Source organism: Budorcas taxicolor, chromosome 7 (genome assembly GCF_023091745.1).
Source record: "Budorcas taxicolor isolate Tak-1 chromosome 7, Takin1.1, whole genome shotgun sequence".
Taxonomy (NCBI): Eukaryota; Metazoa; Chordata; class Mammalia; order Artiodactyla; family Bovidae; genus Budorcas; species Budorcas taxicolor.
Genome location: NC_068916.1, coordinates 20,891,668 through 20,910,353, shown reverse-complemented (window position 1 = coordinate 20,910,353; position 18,686 = coordinate 20,891,668). Strand labels below are relative to the sequence as shown.

The window sequence follows — 18,686 nt, the reverse complement described above, 5'->3', positions numbered from 1 at the left end:
ACAAAAAGGACTGCATTTGCCACAGCTGAGACCCAGCACAGCCAGATAAGTAAGTAAACATGAAATGCAGAACTAGCAGCACATGCATGCTCAGCGGCTCGGCTGTGTCCTGCTCTCTGGGACCCCACGCACTGTAGCCCACCAGACTCCTCTGTCCGTAGGATTCTCCAGGCAAGAATACTGGAGTGGGTTACCGTTTCCTCCTCCAGAAGATCTCCCCAACCCAGGGATCGAACCTTCATCTCTTGTGTCTCCTGCATTGGCAGGTGGGTTCTTAACAACTGAGCCACCTGAGAAGCCCGCAGAACCAGTAGGGGGCTCACTAAATAAATTCACGAGAATGCCTGGACTTGACCAATGTTTCTCAGACCCTTTGGTGTGTGGAGCAGCAACCCTGGTCCCTACCCACTTGATGCCAGGAGCATCCTTCAGTCCCAACATCCAAAAATATCTCCAGATATCACCTAGTGTCCCCTGATGGGGGCAAGGTTTCCTCTGTTGACAACTACCAACCTAGGTGAATTTTCCGAGTTTATTGGGGGGGAGGGTCGGAAGGTATCAGGGATAAAGACCCTCAGATGACTTCAACAGCAGCCCAGATGGGGACCACTTCATCCTCCTCGCTGAGCTGGGGGCCACCAGCCCATCCTTGCTCATCGCAGACAAGGAGGGAACAGGTTTAACTGGCATCGTGGAGCACTAAGACTTTGCTGAGGGACTTCCCTGGTGATCTGGTGGTTAACACTCCATGCTTTCACTGCAGGGGGAGCGGATTCTGTCCCTGGTCAGGGGACTAAGGTCCTGTATGGTATGCAGCCAAAAAAATAATTTTGCCAAAAGCACATTCCAGAAGGTTGGTAAAGTCTTAGATTTTTCTCTCTGAAGAATTCTTGCTTGAATGGACTGGCATAAACTGAGACTGATATAGACGTGAGCTGGGGGAGAAGTGGCAGGAGGGTCCGTAAAGACCTGAGATGCCAAGACTCCTGCCAGACCTGGAAACTGATGATTCACTTTTGAACATGCCTGCACTTCATAGAGGCTGCTCAATCAGACCCCTCTGGTTGACTTGACTGAACTCAAGCCTGCGGTGGACAGATCCTAAGGCACTCCAAAATCCCACATCCTAGAGGTCATGCTCTGCGTAATCCCCTCCTGTCGGTGTGCGGCTTAGACCAGAGACTCCTAACCAACAGAATAGATGGTGACCATCATTCCTGAGACTGAGCCATGTTACCTAAGTTTCCAACCTGGGAGCTGAAGCCAGCCAGACGTCCTCTCTCCTGCCGCTTGGGTGAAGCAAGTGTTGACAGCAATACCTGGGGAGTTGTGGAACGCTAGCTATTGACACCCAGAGGTGTCCACGTCCGAATCCCCAGAACCTGTGAGTACGGTTCCTTACATGGCAAAAGGGACTTTGCAGGTGGGATTATGAAGGACCTTGAGACAGAGATGATCCTGGATCACCCAAGGAGGGGATGTCCTATGTCGTCACGAGGAGGCAGAGAGCACTTTGACACAGACAGCAGGGGAGAGGCTTGTGTGTGAAGAGAGAGGCAGAGACTGCGGTGCTGTGGTCACAAGCCAAGGACACCGAGACTCGGAAGCAGGAAGAAGCAGGAAGGACTTTCCCCTGGAGGCGGCAGGGCCCTGGCAGACACCTTGCTTTTGGACTGGACCAACTGATTCCATGCTCTTGCTTCTAGAACTAAGAGGGTCAATGCATGTTGGTTTAAGCCTGAGTCTGTAGTATGACAGCAGCCCCAGGAAATGAATACAGGAAGCCCTGGAGGCACAGAAGTAAGGGAGGTTAGGCCTTGACTTACCACACCATAAAGACTAAACTCTGCAGATGGTCTGTGGGCAGAAGCAAACTCTGCAGATGGTCTGTGGGCAGAAGCAAATGAGGCCTTGGCTGAGACCCTGAGCAGAGGCCTCAGCTGAGTCTCACTGGTTTCTGACCCACAGTCACTAGGAAGGAACCAGTTCTCAACCACTCAGTTTGTGGCAACTTCTGCTTTTGTTTTTGGCAGCACCCCATGGCTTGCTGGATCTTAGTTCCCAGAGCAGAGATCGAACCCAGGCCCTCAGCAGTCAGTGGGTAGTCTGAAGCACTGGACCACTGGGGAAGTCTATTGTCTGTTTTAAAAAGGGACCATTTCCTCAGGCAGGTAGCTGGAGTGATGTAAATGCCAGTCCACCCTTCTGTGGGACACTGCCAGGACCTGCCTCCCCTCTGCTCTGCTCGAGCTCTCATGCCCACAGTAGCATGGGGGACAGACTCTTCCCCCTGAACTTCCTTTGTGACCTACTGGCCACCATCCAAGTGGCAGGGAACATGGGGTGGTCACCTCAGCAGGACAGAGCAGCTCAAGGTCACCAGAGGCTGAGTACACCCACTGGAAGCCACAGAGGTCACGGCCAAAGAAAGTGGTATGGCCCCAAAGCATTCCCACAGCCCAGCGACCCGGGGGAGTCGAGTGCAGGCCTGACACCCCCTGCACCTACACCACACGTCAGCCTCTGGATAGGAAGTGAGCCAGACCCATCTACACCTGGATTTAGCCCAAGGGGGTCCCCAGTCTGACTTCTGGCCTCCAGGATGGAGACACTGTGTGTAGTTAAAGGCCACCAAATTTGTGAGATTGTCTTCAAGGTAACAGGGAAGGCACACACAACCTGGGTCAATGGTTCAGGGTGACCCATGCAGGGTCCACGCTGGGGGTTCCTGGAAGCTCTGGGAGGTGAGGGGGTGGGGGCAGAGTGGCACTGAGAGGTCCACATGGAGGCCAGCAGAGGTCACGATGTCTATTTATTCCCCACACGTTATCTCGTCATCACGGTAGCACTCATGGAGTTAGGACGCCTCGTGGGATGTGTGTGGGGCTGTCTCTCTACAAGTTACCTACACACACGGTACTGGTACGGTGTCACCTCCCACACGACCCGACACCATCAGGGAGCCTCCAGCGATCCCATCGCCAACACTGTGGCCCGAACTGCAGTGCCAGGGACCCTCTCCACCCTGCCCTGGGCTGCAGGGACATCCACGGTGGCTGCCCGGTGATCTCAGGCCCAGGCAGGTGGCCATCAAGGACCCCCCGTAGCCCCAACCCCCAAGCAGGAGGAGAGCCCGCTGAGGATGCAGGCAAGCCAGGCCAGCAGGACCACCACCTGTGGACAGAGGGCAGTGGCTGGGATACACAGCCAGGCTGTGACAGGCTCAGGAGCCAGCTCAAAGGTCATGAGAAGGCCCCTCACAGTCTGTCAACTGTAAGCACTGGGAAAAGCATGGCGATCAGACCCGAGTCCATCCGAGCACTGGACTGGAATTTAAGTCCCAGAAATGGGTTGTGTGCACCCAAGACGTCTGCTTCGGCCCCTGCTGGGCACAGAAACTGCCTCTGGGGCACTTGCAACTGGAGTTCCTTGTCTGAGAACCCAGGTCTGCTGGGCCGGGCTGGCTGGCAGTGAGCTCGCTTGAGCAGGGGTGGCCAGGGAGGCCACCGTCAACTCAGAAAGCGGCTTCTCGGGGGCTGGGAGGCCCTGCAGACAGACTGGGAAGGCAGGCGGGGGCTGAAGAAGGGGCTTCGGGGCCACGGCATCCCACAGGCCACTTCTCAGAGAGCGGTGAGAAGACCACCCCCACCTCAGAATGTTCTAGAAAATACTTTAGTGACCAGGTCTTCAGGGCAGGGGGCCAGGAGGGAGACGGGTGCTGGTCTGCACTCACAGCTTGCTGGCTCTGTTTCAAGAAGTATCTGGGGGCCGTGAGAGAGTATAAAAAGGGAGGGAGGGGAAGAAGTAAAAGTAAACATCATAAAAATCCGGCTTAACATGCAGGTCCAAGTTCTTTTTCTCTCGTGGGCGATCCAATGGGAGGAGACGAAAAAGGTCAAGAAGGCTTCCTGTAGGCCGGGAAGGACCCGATGGCGCTGGGCAGGCTGGAGGGAGAAACACCTGAGTGGGCCCACCCGGCAAGAGACCTGAGGGCCCAAGGTGCCCCCCAGCCCCGGGGACTCACAGGGCGGTCACTCCTGTTGGTCATCATTGCTGGCACTGGGAGTCCGACTCCTGATCTGACTGCGGAGCTGCTCTATCAACTCTGGGTTCTGTTGCTGCATCTGCTGAGCGAACTGCTGGCCCCTGCAGGTGGGGGCAGGGGAGGTGTGCCTGGGCTCAGCCAGGTCCAAGGCACCCACCCAGCCGCCTCTCCCTACCTGACGTGCCCCTGGAGGGCAGAGGGACCACTCCCTGGAGGATGAGGCCCCACAGAGCACCCAGGGACCTTGGACCCTGCCCCACCCAGGAGCCCCACCTGGCAGGTCTACTCACGCCTGGATGAGACTGGCCAGGTCATTCTGCGAGGGGCTGGTGCCGGGAGTCCCCAGGGGGTTGTGGCCGCCTGAAATCATGCCGGACATGCTGCAAAGAGAGTCCTGGACTTGAAGACGGCTCAGCCCCCTTTTCCCGCTGCGGCCCTGCTTGACCCTTCCCCTCTGCTGGCAAGAGACATTACCTGGGACCCAACTCCCCCTGAGCCCACCCTTCTGACTGTAACCTGTCAATTTCACCAACTTTCCCAGGAACATCCATTTTTGACTTAAAAACAGTGATTCTCAGTGGGGCAGTGCTTGCCCCCCAGGGACACCGGGGCATGCCAGTGACACATAAGACCGTAGAATTTCTGAGTCTACTGATGTGGAAACACCGTCAGGCCGATCCACAGACGGGTGACTGGTAGTCAGGAGCTGGGAGACAACGATCAAGCGGGTGGGGCTTCATTTTGGGGTGATGGACGTTCTGGAATTAGATTGTAGTGACCAACTATAGGACATTATAAGCGTACTTAATGCCATGGAACTACAGACCTTAAAATGGCTAAAGCAGGAAACTGTATACATCTTTTACCACAATAATTTTTAACCACAAGGTCCAAAGAAGAGAGGACTTCCCTAGTGGTCCAGTAGTTAAGAATTTGCCTTGCAATCCAGGATTTGTAGGTTCAATCCCTGCTGGGAAACTAAGATCCCACATGCCATGGAGCAACTAAGCTCACGCACTGCAGCTACTGAGCTCACATGGAACAACTAAGAGTCCACACACTGTGATGAAGATCCTGAGTGTTGCAACTAAGACCATAGCCAAAGAAATATTTCAAAAAGACCCAAAGGAAAACAGTGGTCACTTACAGCTGCTGAACCTGGGGACTGTTCATCAGGTTTGATGCCTTAAGAAGAGAACAGACCTGTCAGATGGGGCAGGCTCCCCAACGCACCCTGCCACTGACAAGGTTACCCTGTGAGCACCACAGGCCTCTAGTCCAGCACCTGGAGTGCCTGCCTGCCTCTTCCTCAGGCCTCACCACCCCTAATGCGCTGCAACCCTCCCCCTACTTTCATCCTGTCTGGACACTCATCTTAGGAGATTCCAGGCACCTCGTCACCACCCCGGACAGGGGACGCCCCAGAAGAGTTGGTCCCAGTTCTCCTCTGAGGATAAACGATGACACCTGGGAATCTCCCCTGCACTGATCTCCTCCCCCGCCAAGTTGGGACTATCTCCTCTGGGCCAATTTTAAGACAAACATGAGCAGAGGTCAGGGAGGTAACTTCCCGGTTGTGGCTCTTTCCAAAAAGGGCAAGACAGTGCTACCACCTGGCTGTGGCCCGTCCACCGCCCTTTGTGGCTGTCTCAGGTCACAGTCGTGTGAGCACCAGGCATGGCTGGGTACTAATAGCACTGCACAAAGCCTCGGGGGGCTGGGATCATTGACCCTGATGGACGAGGCCAAAGGAGTGGCCGCTGCCAGCTGCTTTCCCTGGCTGGGTGTCCTCCTGCCTTGTGGCCATCTGTCCCTGGATGAGAGCAGAGGCCCAGCTACGTCATGGGAGGCTGGACACATCTCACCGGGGCAGAGACATTTCTCTGGCAGCTGGGGCTCCTCTTCCTGATGGTCTGAGACCCTGGGGCCCCTGGAGCCAGCAGTGAGCCCTGAGGACCAGCAAGACCACCTGGAATCGCACAGGTGTGTGGACACGCCAGGTGCCTGCTCCCGGGGGAGGCCCCGTGCAGAACACGTGCCTCTGCACAGACGATGGCCTTTCTCTGGGGGCCCCACACCCTGCTGAGTCTCATCTGCACCTCAGGGAGCAGGTGTAGCCACTCTGTAGTCACCGTATCCACAACGAGAAGGGGCTCAGCTGGGGGTGCATGGCTGGGAGAGGTGGGCTCAGTCTGCCCCCTGTGCTTGACACTGAGGAGTCTGACAGAGGATGCTGCAGGTACCCCCACCCTGGGACGTCTGTGGCTGTTCTGACCGTAGGCAGGGGCAGCGGGGGCAGGCGAGGCCATTACCATGCTCATGAAGCTCGGGTTGTTCAGCAGGCCTGCAATATCAAAGCTGCCAACACCTCCCGTCTGTGGATGAGAACAGCCCTGGTCAGTGGTGCCAGGACACAGGACCTCGATGGCTAGTCCCCAGGAAGTGAGGGGTAAGGTTTCCCATGGCGGGGCGTGCTGGAATCCTGGGCGTCCCTGCAGCTCAGGCGGTCCAGGCCTGCAGCCAGAGGGAGTTTTGTAGGAGGAAACACCATGTGTGGGTCACCCAGGAGGAGCTCAGCGTGTTAACCTCAGCTTTTACTTTGACGCTGACTGAGAAGGGACAGTGCCCCCCGAGAGTAGCAAGTCCTTAAGAGACAGTAACCAACTCATCCACAACTGCACCTTTCACTTGCACACCTCCCAGTGCAGGCCTACATGACCCCTCCTTCACGGGGCCCCCATAGGTGGAGCCACGGTCCCACCCTGGTTACCTCAGATCATTCACACTAGCTACCCTGAGCCTGCTGGCCCTGAGGGCTGACTCCTCCCCGGTGAACCACAGATAGGCTCTGGTCCCCACCGCCTGAGGAATGGCTTCCCTGGGTGACACGCCCCCTTCTGTTTCTGGGATCAGCCTCTTCTCTCAAGACAGGACCCTGCTGAACAGAGGACCAGCCCCCAGCACCAGAGGGTCTCCACACCCGGTTCAGGCCTTGCCCTCCAACCCAGCTGCCCCGCCCCCAACTGCTGTCCCACGGGACTCACGGGACTGGGTGCCTCTCTCAGCCGCAGCTCAGCCACCTTGAGGTTGGACTTGTAGGTCTCATTGTCAGGATCCAGCTCCAGGGCCTTTCTGTAGTAGGCCACAGCCTCCGTGTGCTTGTTCAGGCTGGAGAGCGCCAGGCTGCAGATGGAGGGACAGAGGGCATGGGGGAGGATCCGGGAGGCAGCCCCAGTTCTCGTGGTGGGGGGGGGTCAGAACCCTACACCTCCCTGCTTGGCAGAGCTGGTCTCAGGTGCATCCCTGGACCACCCAGGATTTTATGCCAAGGAGGACCCTCAGGATGGGCTGCAGGCCAGGACACCAGCCAGCCACCCCCAACATCCACAGAGGGAAGTGCTAGAGACAGTTATAAACCCCACCTCCACTGATGACCCCCCGAGTGCCAGGTGGGGTGCACCCCGAACCCCATGGGGAGAGATGCTCGGCCTGGGACCCTCCCCAGCCTCACCCTCCATGTCTCTGCATCTGCTATCCATCTGTGTTCTTCATAAAAAGCTGATTAAACAGCTATTTCCTGATAGTCTGGTGGCTGAGATGCTGAGCTCTCAATGCAAGCGACCTGGGTTTGATCCCTAGTCCAGGAACTAGATCCCATATGCCCCAACTGAGAATTCACAACTAAAAGATCCCATATGCCCCAACTAAGACCTATTACAGCCAAAGAGATATTAAAAAAAGAAAAATCAGCTAAATGACATCTTCTCCTGACTTTTGTGAGCCTCCCGGGGAAATCGCTAAGCCCAGGGAGGGGTCATAAGAACTGTGACTTACGCTGGGAGATCAGAAGCTCAGGTGTCAACCTGGACTTGGGATGGTGTGGGGCTTCGTCCCTAACACAAGCACCCCCAGCAGACAGTATCTGCGGGGTGGATGGGCAGGCACACTCACCCCATCCTGCCATAGGCCTTGCTGTACGACGGGTCTATGCAGATGGCCCGCTCGCAGTCCTGCACTGCCCCTGCGTAGTTCCCCAGTTTGCTGTAGGCTGCGGCTCTGGGGGAAGACAAGCAGAAAGGTCGGGGAGCCGGCTCCTCCTCGCAGCCCCTCCTCACAGCCCCTCACCCGGTCTCCCTGGCTACCTGGTGGGGCAGAGGCAGGGTCGCCAAGAGTGGGAGGCCCGGGCAAGCTGAGTGCCCATGCTTGTACCTGCTCATGCTCACTCACGCCTGGCTACCCACCTGGCCAGGTGTGCCATTTAGGATGGCAGCTGAGCCATCGCCACCCCACCCTTGGGTGCCACCACTCTCCCCATTCTCTCCCACAGCTCGCCCAGGCCCCTGGCAGCAACTCCCTCCTCCCCCATACTCCAGGTTGCACCTGTTACAGAAGTAGACGGCATTGGCAGGGTTCAGCTCGATGGCTTTCCCATAGAAGTGCACAGCGGCCTCGAAGTTCTCTACTTTCATCTGCTCATTTCCTGAAGAAAAAGGAAAGAAAACATACACCCTGGGGTCAGAGGCAGCATTCCTGTTTCTCTCGGCTTCCCTGTGAGGGGATGGGGTTTTAGGGCCCAGGACGTAACACTCAAAACCACAGGTCAGGGTGGTGGCAACTGTCGTGGCCCTGACTGTGCCATTCGTGAAGCTAAGCCTCGGATGCCATCACTCTTGCTCACTCCTTCAGAAACAGCCCAGTTTTAATGAGATGGAATTCACATACCATGAATCCTATCCTTTAAAAGTACATAATTCTGCAGTTTTTAGTATGTGTTGCTGCTGCTGCTAAGTCGCTTCAGTCGTGTCCAACTCTGTGCAACCCCACAGATGGCAGCCCACCAGGCTCCGCCGTCCTTGGGATTCTCCAGGCAAGAACACTGGAGTGGGTTGCCATTTCTTCTCCAATACATGAAAGTGAAAAGTGAAACTGAAGTCGCTTAGTCGTGTCCGACTCTTCACGACCCCATGGACTGCAGCCTACCAGGCTCCCCTATCCATGGGATTTTCCAGGCAAGAGTACTGGAGTGGGGTGCTATTGCCTTCTCCGTTAGTATGTGCAGAGTGGCCTAATCATCACCACTAACTCCAGAACATTCCATCAGCTGAAATAAGCACCAATAGCTCTCACCACTCCCCAGTCCCTGACAACCAGGAACCCACTCTCTGTGTCTGTGGACCTGCCTGCTCTGCACGTTTCTCATCAGTGGAGTCACACCCTGTGTGTCCTTCCGTGTCTGCTTCTCTCACTGAGCATCGTGTCCTCAGGGTCTGACCACATGGTAGTGAGTGTCAGTGCATCACCGCTTTCTGGGACTAAGTGACACTCCCGAGTGTGGAGAGACCACATGTGTGTATCCACTCATCGGCTGATGGGCAACTGGCTGGTTCCGCTATGAGCACAAGTGCACAAGCACCTTTGTGGATGTGTTTGCGCACACCTAGGTGGACCCACTGGGTCATGTGATCACTCTAACCACTTGGGAAGCTCCACAGTGGCCTTGCCATTTACATCCCTCTCACTGAGGGTCGGACTTCTCTATGTCTCCACATCCATGCAGAAGCCCCTGACCCCGACTCCAAGGCTGGCTCGCCATCTACTCCGACGGACTGGCTGGCTTCTACTTCCTGCAGCATCTGGAGGCCAGGTTGTGGGGCGCTCCTCACCTTCAGTTTTGAGGCGTTCTGCCTCGGCTGAGTCCTCCTCTGAGGGCGGGGTTTCCTGGGGGCTCCTCAGATCTGGCGGCAGCTCCTGTCCCCAAAGCGAAACTGAGTTGCTGGAGAAGCAGTAGGAAACCACCGTCCCCCTGCCCCACCCAGCTCAGCACCCTTCATGCCTCTGGGGGTGACTCAGCCCTTGTTCTGCAACCGAACCATGGCCCCGTGGGACGTGAAGGCTCACCTTGCCCGTGGCAGCTGCTTCAAATATTTCCGGAAGAGTCTGGGGGAGCGCAAGGTCGCTGTCCTCCACCGTCACCCCGAAAGCGGTCTCCAGGCACTGGATGGCAACTGCCAGGGGAATGGAGGTGCGCTCTGCTGACCCCAGCCCCGAGCCTGCGATCCTGGCAGGCAGGATTTGAGGTTCCCTTCTTGGGCCAGCTTGCCAAGGCCTCGGAATGCATCAGTTGTGGTTCTGATTCCTCAGGGAAGTGGAGGACGGACCTACCCCTTGAGCCCTGAGGCTGGGAGGAGAGGGGATGGTGCTATCCCTGCCTAGCAATGAGCAGATGGTGACCTCAGGGCTGTCTGTGGGGTCACAATCCTGGAGCCGCCGGGGTGGTCCGACTGCTGGGTCTGGCCTGGGGTCCCCAGCCTCATTTCCATCTTTGGTGGGTAGGGACACACATTCAACGGGGGGGACTCAGAATCCTAGGGGGCTGTGCCTCACTGTAAGAGGAAGTGACAGAAAACCCGCAAGAGACCCAGCATCCCTCCCTGTGCAAGAGGACGGGGACCAGCCCATCACACTCACCCCACAAAGCTCCTTGGCACTGACAGCAGGGGGCAGAGGACCCAAGCTTCAAGCAGGAAGGAGACCAGGGACCCCCCCCCCCGCCCAAAAATACCTTCCAGGCTTTCTTGGGCATCAGACGAGAGCTCCCCATGCCGGAGCTGGTCGTGCAGGAAGCGGATGATGGCGTAGGCCAGACGCTTCTTGTTGTCCATCGTGAGGTGGGAGGACACACGCCTGGGAGCTTCAGGACCTGCAGACATAGGAGACAGGCCTGGGGGCTTCAGGATCTGCGGACACGGTCCAGGGCATGAGTACAGGGTGGCAAGGACAGCCAGGCCTTTCCCTCTCTGCCCCCACATCCACCATCTTATACCTTTCGCCCCAGACCATCCAGGCCCCCACACACCCCACCCTGCAGGAGCCACTTGAACTCACTGGCTAGCTGTATCTGCTCAACGAGAGAGGCAGGAAAGTTAATTCTCCCCATTTCACATAGGGGACACAGGCCACCCAGAGCCCCTGGCAGTCCTGCCTGATTCCTGCCCCAGGGTGACACGGCCCTGGGCCCAGTGGTCATCACTCCTCACCAGCTGGATGGGGTACACAGGGCTCCCCAGGGACACAGAGTGGGCCACAACCCCACCTGCTGCTTCTCTACGCTCAAGACAAGAAAACATTCTGACATTCTGAGTTCCAAACATTGGGGGAACAAGCACTGTCCATGACGGTCAGACAGGACCAGCGGGTGGGCCTGAGCAGACCAAAGGCCCGGAGGGCATTGACTCCCTCACTTCCAGGCCACCCAAGGGCTCCTCTGGGTTCTACCATACCCTGCTGTATTCCTAGGCCTTGTGTGACCCTTCCCAGGACACCCTGGTGACACTTATGGTTGTCATGGCTGGGAAGGCAGGCCCCCACAGTGCCATGATGTGCCAGGTACTTCACATCCCTGCAGCTTTGGCCCCTGCAGGGGACCACCTCCCAGTCAGAGAATAAACAGGCTCAGAGGGGGCAGCCCATGCTTGCCAGGACTGCGCAGGGCTGACCTGGCAGCTGGGATGTGCAGTGTGAAATATCTTGGTTCCCCTAACATGCTCCCATGGGGTGAACAGCCTGTGTGGCCTAGAAATCGAGGGGCGGCCTTCCAGCCAACTTATCACTAACCCATCACTGGCCAGCAACAGGTAAATCAAACTAGAGCAAGTCCTAAGCCTGAGGCTTTGCACACTGGCTGAGAGCAGGCGGGTGCTGTACACCCTCGGCCCTCAGGTTCAAGACACGTGACCCTGGAGGCACTTAGGGCCCTGTTTCCAGTTTGCAGAAAACTACATCACTGACAGCTTAAAGAAAGGAAAGAAGCTATACACAAAAGGCCACACAATGTGCGATTCCACTGATAGGAAATGTCCAGAACAGGCAAATCCACAGACACAGAGAGTGGGTCCCTGGTTGTCAGTGACTGGGGCTTCTTTTGGAATGTTCTGGAAGTAGAGGTGACAGCTGCACAGCACTGTGAATGTACTGAAGTCTACTCAATGTTATAGGATGTGAACATCTCAATGACTAAAGTGAATTTGAAGAAGCGGTGTTTTATGCAGCTGGACAGGGCATCTTGGCCATCAGGGTGGGGGAAGTGGAATGACTTTCCTCCCCCATTTCTGGACATAATGAGCCTTTACCAAGCAAGTGCCTGTGGCTCAAGCATATCCCTGGAACTGGGAGGTCTAAGGTCAGGACGGGCCAGGGCACGGAGGGCAGACAGCCAGCACTGCAGCCACAGGATCTTAGGAACAACACAGAGGGACCAACCCACACAACTCACTTGCTCAGAGGACAGTGAAGCCTCCAACACTGAGTCATATTCCCCAGCTGAACCAGCAAGCTGCCACCCAAAATGTCAACTATGTTCTGGTTTTTCAGTTCAGTTGCTCAGTCGTGTCCTACTCTTTGCAACTCCATGGACTGCAGCACACCAGGCTTTCCTGTCTTCACCATATTCATCACCTGGTTTTTACAGATATTTGTTTTGCAAACAGCAGCTTCATTCACCATAACCAAAAGGCGGACACAACCCAATGTCAGTGGATGGATGATGGATCAATAAATGTGGTCCCTCCACATAGTGGAATATTACTCAGCCTTAAAAAGAAAGGAGGTTCTGACACCTGCTACAACCTGGACAGACCTCGAAGACATGCTGCTCAGTGAGAGAAGCAGACACAGAAGAACAAATACTGTTTTGCTCTACTCATAGGACGTCCCTGGAGGAGTCAGATTCACAGAGACAGAAGTAGATGGCGGGGCCAGGGGCTAGGGGAGTGGAGTCAGTGTTTAATGAGGTCAGAGGTTCAGCTCAGGAAGATGACAATGTTCTGGAGATAAGGGTGGGAATGGTTGCATGACAATGTGAATGTGCTTAACACCACTGAGCTGTGCGCTTTGAAACAGTCAGGATGGCGAATTTTACATTATGTGTATCCTACTGTTGGCAACCCACTGCAGTACTCTTGCCTGGAGAATCCCATGGACGGAGGAGCTTAGTGGGCTACAGTCCACAGGTCGCAAAGGGTCGGACACGACTGAATGACTTCACTTTCACTGTAATTAGAAAAAAACTTGTTTTCAAAGCTCAAAGCGGTCCTCTTAGGATGCAGACACCTCTGAGACCCCAGGACCATAGTCCTTTCACATATTCTGCTCTAAAGCAAGGGTCAAGGGCCACACCTGGCAGCCACCCATTTAGCTGAAAAAGTCTTCTGCATTCATATGCTACAGAAGTGCCTCCGTAACATGCTTGGTTTTCCTCACTGCCCCCGAACCCCAGAGAATTTACCACCTGGCCTTCATGTTTACCAGCTCACCCCCCACCCCCCTGCTGACTTCTCACTGAACTGGATGGAAGGGTGTCAGGGTCTCCCAGAGCGCAGTCACATGTCAATAGGTGACATGGTAAGGCCACAGGACTGGGTAGCTGGGGCTCTCCCATGTGTTCCAGGTAGCACTTTGGGGCATGCTCCCCGCCCCCCGTCAGACCCATGGGAGGCAGCACTAGGTCACTGAGATTCATGCTGGGCTGGGAGGGTACTGGACGGTGGGGGGGGGGGGGGTCTGCTTTCCCGCCCAGGGAATAAATGTGGCCTCTGTGACAACAGGCATTCACTTAAGAAAACAAAGAGGCAACCTGATGTCTATGTGACCAAGCTGCAAGGATGGAGGGAGTGACTCTGAGGGGCTGCTGGGGGTCCAGGGAGTTAAGAGATCAAGTCACATGTGTTCCCTGCACACTCTCAGTTCTTCCAGCCCCGCCCCCCGCCATACCCCAGGACCTTCGCGTGTGCTGCTAATAGCCCTCTCCCCTGACAGATGCCTCCCTTGAGGCCACTGCTGCCTGGTTTCCCACTTCTAGGGCTTCTTCTGGTCTATGACAGGACCTTCTCCCAAGGTTTGGCCCCCAATCTGATGCACTGAGTGCCAAGACCAGGGCCCTGGAGCCCACCCAGGGATGATGCTAGGCTCTGCAGTCTTAATGCCTCAGGCCCAGCAGTCTCCATCTGAGGCCAGCTCCACGTCACCCCCTGCCCCAGGGCTGGGATGCTCTGTGTCCCATCTGAAGGGGGCCCAGTGGATGTCCTCACTCTCTCCTATAAAACAGGGTAACGGAGGCTGCTGGGAGATTCCAGCACCTCATGCAGGTGTCTCCCCCAGGCTCTACAGACATGGGGGGCTGGGGAGAATGTGCACTAAAGGGTGTTTAACAGCGCCCTCTGCATCCATCTCTGGGAGAGGGGGTGGGGTGGGGTGGGATGGGACAAGACTGGGTTCCATCACCATGTGACCTCTGAGGTCCTGGGACGCTGATCATATTTAAATATACACCTGAGTGGAAGGGCGAGGAGGTGACCCACTGTGGGGAGGTGACACGGGGCCCTCCTGTTCACACTGTGTGACCATCGGGAATTTATTGTGGTGTGCAGTGTGAGCAGGCATCAAACCCAAATTTTTCTCAAATGTGAATGCAGGGGCCCTCCCCCTTGGCATAGCTGACACGGGGTCAGGTCACTGTGCAGGGGGCATCCTGGGAGCTGTGAGGGATGGGGCAGCATCCCTCTCCCTCACACCCTCGATCCCGGGAAAATCCCCCCACCCTGCCCAGGGTGTTGCCAATCACAAAAGTCTCTAGACGTCACCAAACCCCCAGTTGAAAGTCACTGATACACACCAAGTGGAAAAAATAAAGGGCAGATTTTCTGGCCAAATGACTCGGCTGCGAACTTTCAGCAAATCCTGCATTCGCTGAGTATTCTGGGTTACATGCGGCTTCCCAGGTGGCTCAAATGGTAAAGAACACACCTGCCAATGCAGGAGACAGAAGAGATGCAGGTTTGATCCCTGGGTCAGGAAGATCCCCTGGAGGAGGGCACAGCAACCCATGCCAGTATTCTTGCCTGGAGAATCCCATGGACAGAGAAGCCTGGACAGCTACAGTCCACAGGGCTGCAAACAATCAGACATGACTGAAGCAACTCAGCACGCATGCACGCTGGGTTTCAGGACTACAGACAGGAGACTGCGAGTCTGCAGTGGGACTGGCACCTGCTGGACACAGGCGGTCCATGCGAGTGGCCATTCTCCTCCCTCCGGATGGTCCGCATCACCTTCCTGCTCCCAGCAAAGTGAGTCCAGAAACGCTGGCACATGCTCTTCCTCAGCTGCTACTGGGCACCAGGGGCTTGGGAACAATTCTGACTTGTCAGGCTTTGGCTGGGGAACAGAATCCTCAGCAGGACCGTTCTCTCTCCCAAGAACAGCAAGGGCTTTGTGAAGCCCAGAAGGCTCCAGGGGCACTGGCTGCAGGCATGGGGTACAGGCAGGAGACTGGCTGGGAATGGACAATGGCCCTGGGGTGCGGCTGAGGCCAGGGACCCAGCTCCAATTCCTCCCGGTGCCTTCAGAAGCCCTGCTGGCTCTCCATCCACCTTTCCATTTTCTCACTGAAAACACCCCAGCCTCAGGAATTCCCTGGATGTCCAGTGGTTAAGAATCTACCTGCCAATGCAGGGGACAAGGGTTCGATCCCTGGTCCGGGAAGATCCCACATGTGGCTGGGCAGCTAAGCCCAAGCACCATAACAACTGCACCCGTGAACTGCAACTACTGAAGCCCAGGTGCCCTACAGCCCTTGCTCTGCAACAAGGGAAGCCACCGCAATGAGAAGCCCACACACCACAACTAGAGAGAACCCCCGCTATCTGCAACTAGAGAAAGCACATGCATAGCAACAAAGACTCAGTGCAGCCAAAAATAAACAAACAACAATAACAAAAACTTATAAAAAAGACTATAGCTCTCAATATAGGGCAGCACTTAACCCGATTTAGGGCCACTCACCCTTTCAGGAAGACTTAATTATAAAGCCCTGAATGAAATCCTTGGAGTGCCCAGCACTTACAGGCCTGAGCTGTATACTGTACCCACACTCGCTTATTTCAGGGGTCAGCAAACATCTTCTGAAAAGAAGGGCCAGGTTGAGGATGTTCAGCTTCCCAGGGTCCAGGTAACATGTGTGTGTATCCAGTGGGTTCTATCCCACAAAACCTCATCCACAAAAACAAGGCTGCAGGGACTTCCCTGTGGTCCAGTGGCTAAGCCTCCACGTTCCCAATGCAGGGGGTCCTGGTTCCATCCCTGGTCAGGGAACTAGATCCCTCCCCCACAAAAGAGGCTGCAGTGGAATTTGGCCCCCTGGTCACCATTTGTTTAATCGAACTCCCACTGTACAGCATAAAAAACTGAGGCCCAGAGGAATGGGAGCAACCTCCAAGGTCATCCAGGGAAGATGCGTATCAAGCAGTTTTGAACCTGTGCAACCTGATTTCTAGAGCTCCAAACTCCAAAATACCCTTCCGCACCCACAAAAGTGGACACCCACACCAAACCTTGCCTGTGATTTCTTGGGGGTTCACACCCTTCACCCCTTCTGGAGACCAGAAGCTGATGTTCACTCTTCACCCCTTCTGGAGACCAGAAGCTGATGTTACTTGGCCCTAGGGTGAGGGCCACTAGTGAAAAACCACTAGTCTGAGGTAGGACGTACTTTAGCACTGTGGACATTGAGGGCCATACTGTTCTCCGTGGGGCCATCCTGGGCACTGTGGGATGTGGAGCAGCATCCCTGGTCACCAGCCCCTTGATGCCAGGAGCGCCCCTGGCTGTGACAGCCACAGACGTCCCCAGACATGGCCCGTGTTCCCTGAGAGGACAGAATGCCTGGCCTAGGGAGAGGAAAAGCAGACAAAACAAATAACCAGAGAGAGAAACAAAAGAAAACGGGAAACGTTCCTGGGTGGAGATGCAGAGTGCTCAAGCATTTCCTGGCATCGGATAACAAAACCATCTGTCCTCTAGGAAGCTCTAGACAAGTAGCAAGAACCTAATGAAAGAGGGTTCCAAGTGTACTTAACCTCATAAGAGACATATACTTCTACAGCCCCTATTCGTGGCAGAAAAGGGTCGTGGAGGGGGCAAACGACTTGCCCAAGCTCACAGAGCCAGCGAGAGGCGGACGAGCCGGTCCTCAGCGCTAGATTTCGCCCCAGTCTCTGGCACAACAGGCAGAGATCGTCCTCGTGAAATCGGACTAACCGCTGCTGATCTCTTGGAGCTGTCACTTCGCGCTGGGGGCCCTGCGGCTTTAGTCCTCTCCGGAAGTCCCCCTACTCCATGCTGGGTCTGTGACGACGCCCGTTATACGGAGGGGAAAAAAGGCTCCGAGAAGCCAAGAGGCTGGTCAAGGTCACCCAGGTGGACAGTGAAGGCGCCGGGACAGGGAGCCCCGACTTGAACCCCAAGGACCGGAGCCCCGATTCAAAAAGACCGTGTTTCCGGGACACAGCGGACACCCAGCGAGTGCTCACTGCGTGCGGGGCGCTATCCCTCGCGTTATCCACCCCCGGGCCTCCTAATCCGCATTTCATAGGCCTGGAGTCCGGAGGAAGGAAACCTGGGCAGCCAAGGGCTTGCCCGACGCGGTCTGGCCTCAGTTTCCCCTCCGCGCCGCCCACTCTCAGCACTCCACAAATTATGGCGACCCCGGCCCCGGACCGACGTCTTCCTACGGCACAGGAGCCCCAGAGGCCCCAGACGCCCCGAATTGCGGACCTCAGGCCCATTCGGACCAGCGCCGAACCCCGCGACTCACCTCACACAGCCGAACCCGGGACCCACCGACGGCTGCGCCTGCGCACCACAGCGCCGCCCGGTCCCGCCCCCAAACTGAGACGCCTGCGCAGAAGGAGCCAGCGCCTCCTGGCTTTCATTCTGCGCAGGCGCGGCAATTATCAAGTCTGGCGTAAGGGGAAGTGACGTACTTTAGAGGCTGGGACAAGCTGGTCGTTAGGGCAACTAACCACTACGAGCGAATGGAGGCCGGAAATCAGGACTGACTTGTCCTCTACAGAGGGAATGGAGTGGTGCATCATGGGACGGTGGAGGATTCTTGTGGGTTGGCTGAGTCGTCACGTGGTGCCGAGTCGGCCACGTGGTGCAGCTGCGTTTGGGTATCTGGCGCCCGGAGCATCATAGACGCTCTTTGAATTCGAGCAACTGTTATTTGTTTATTTTTTTTACCCATCCATCCTCCAACAAGTGAATTGTGTTATTCATTCAGTCCATCAGAGTAAAGTATAACAATTCACAGATTTTTGTTCACCGCAGGTGCCTAGTAGTGAACGAATATGCACGCCAACTATAAAGGGAAATGTTTGCTCTCATTACCTTGTATTGCGATACACTATAAACTAATAAACTAGTATATAAATGAACACATTTTACTCAATGGCAAGCACTATGAAGAAAACGTGGTGTGTTGTGTTTAGGGGGTAAACTGGCTGGGATGATTAGGGAGGGTCTCTCTCCCACAGGTAAATTTGAAGAACAGGAGAAAAGCACTCCAGCTATAGGAAACAGCGAAAATGAAGACTAACGTAGAATTAAACTTGACGTTCTCAAGAGAGAAAAAAATCGAGGGTGGGTAATGGGAAATTCCCTACTAAATGACCGTCATTAGGGTTAAAGTTGCCAGAAATGTTCTCCCAATTCATTTTTATTCTACTTAAAACGCACGCACACTTAACACCCCAGGGTATTTTCATTTCTTTTGCAGAAATGAAGGATAAATAAAGGAGGTGGGTTT

At 55.5% G+C, this 18,686-nt stretch overlaps 1 protein-coding gene across 3 annotated transcripts; it reads right to left on the bottom strand.

Moving 5' to 3' along the window:
* Positions 1-2,794: 2,794 nt before the first annotated feature.
* Positions 2,795-17,806, bottom strand: SGTA (small glutamine rich tetratricopeptide repeat co-chaperone alpha). Of its 3 annotated transcripts, none has more exons than XM_052642830.1 (12): positions 17,694-17,806; positions 10,608-10,745; positions 9,944-10,050; positions 9,709-9,793; positions 8,426-8,525; positions 7,997-8,101; positions 7,090-7,228; positions 6,358-6,420; positions 5,193-5,230; positions 4,336-4,425; positions 4,025-4,146; positions 2,795-3,944 (listed from the first exon to the last, which is right to left on the bottom strand). In XM_052642830.1, the coding sequence occupies exons 2-11, from the start codon at positions 10,705-10,707 to the stop codon at positions 4,032-4,034; spliced, it is 942 nt and encodes a 313-aa protein (XP_052498790.1). In that variant the 5' UTR covers positions 10,708-10,745; positions 17,694-17,806; the 3' UTR covers positions 2,795-3,944; positions 4,025-4,031. The 3 variants fall into 3 exon arrangements, with proteins under 3 accessions (XP_052498790.1, XP_052498791.1, XP_052498788.1); XM_052642831.1 differs by lacking the exon at positions 17,694-17,806 and adding an exon at positions 14,715-14,831; XM_052642828.1 differs by lacking the exon at positions 17,694-17,806 and having other exon boundaries at positions 2,795-3,761.
* Positions 17,807-18,686: the final 880 nt, after the last annotated feature.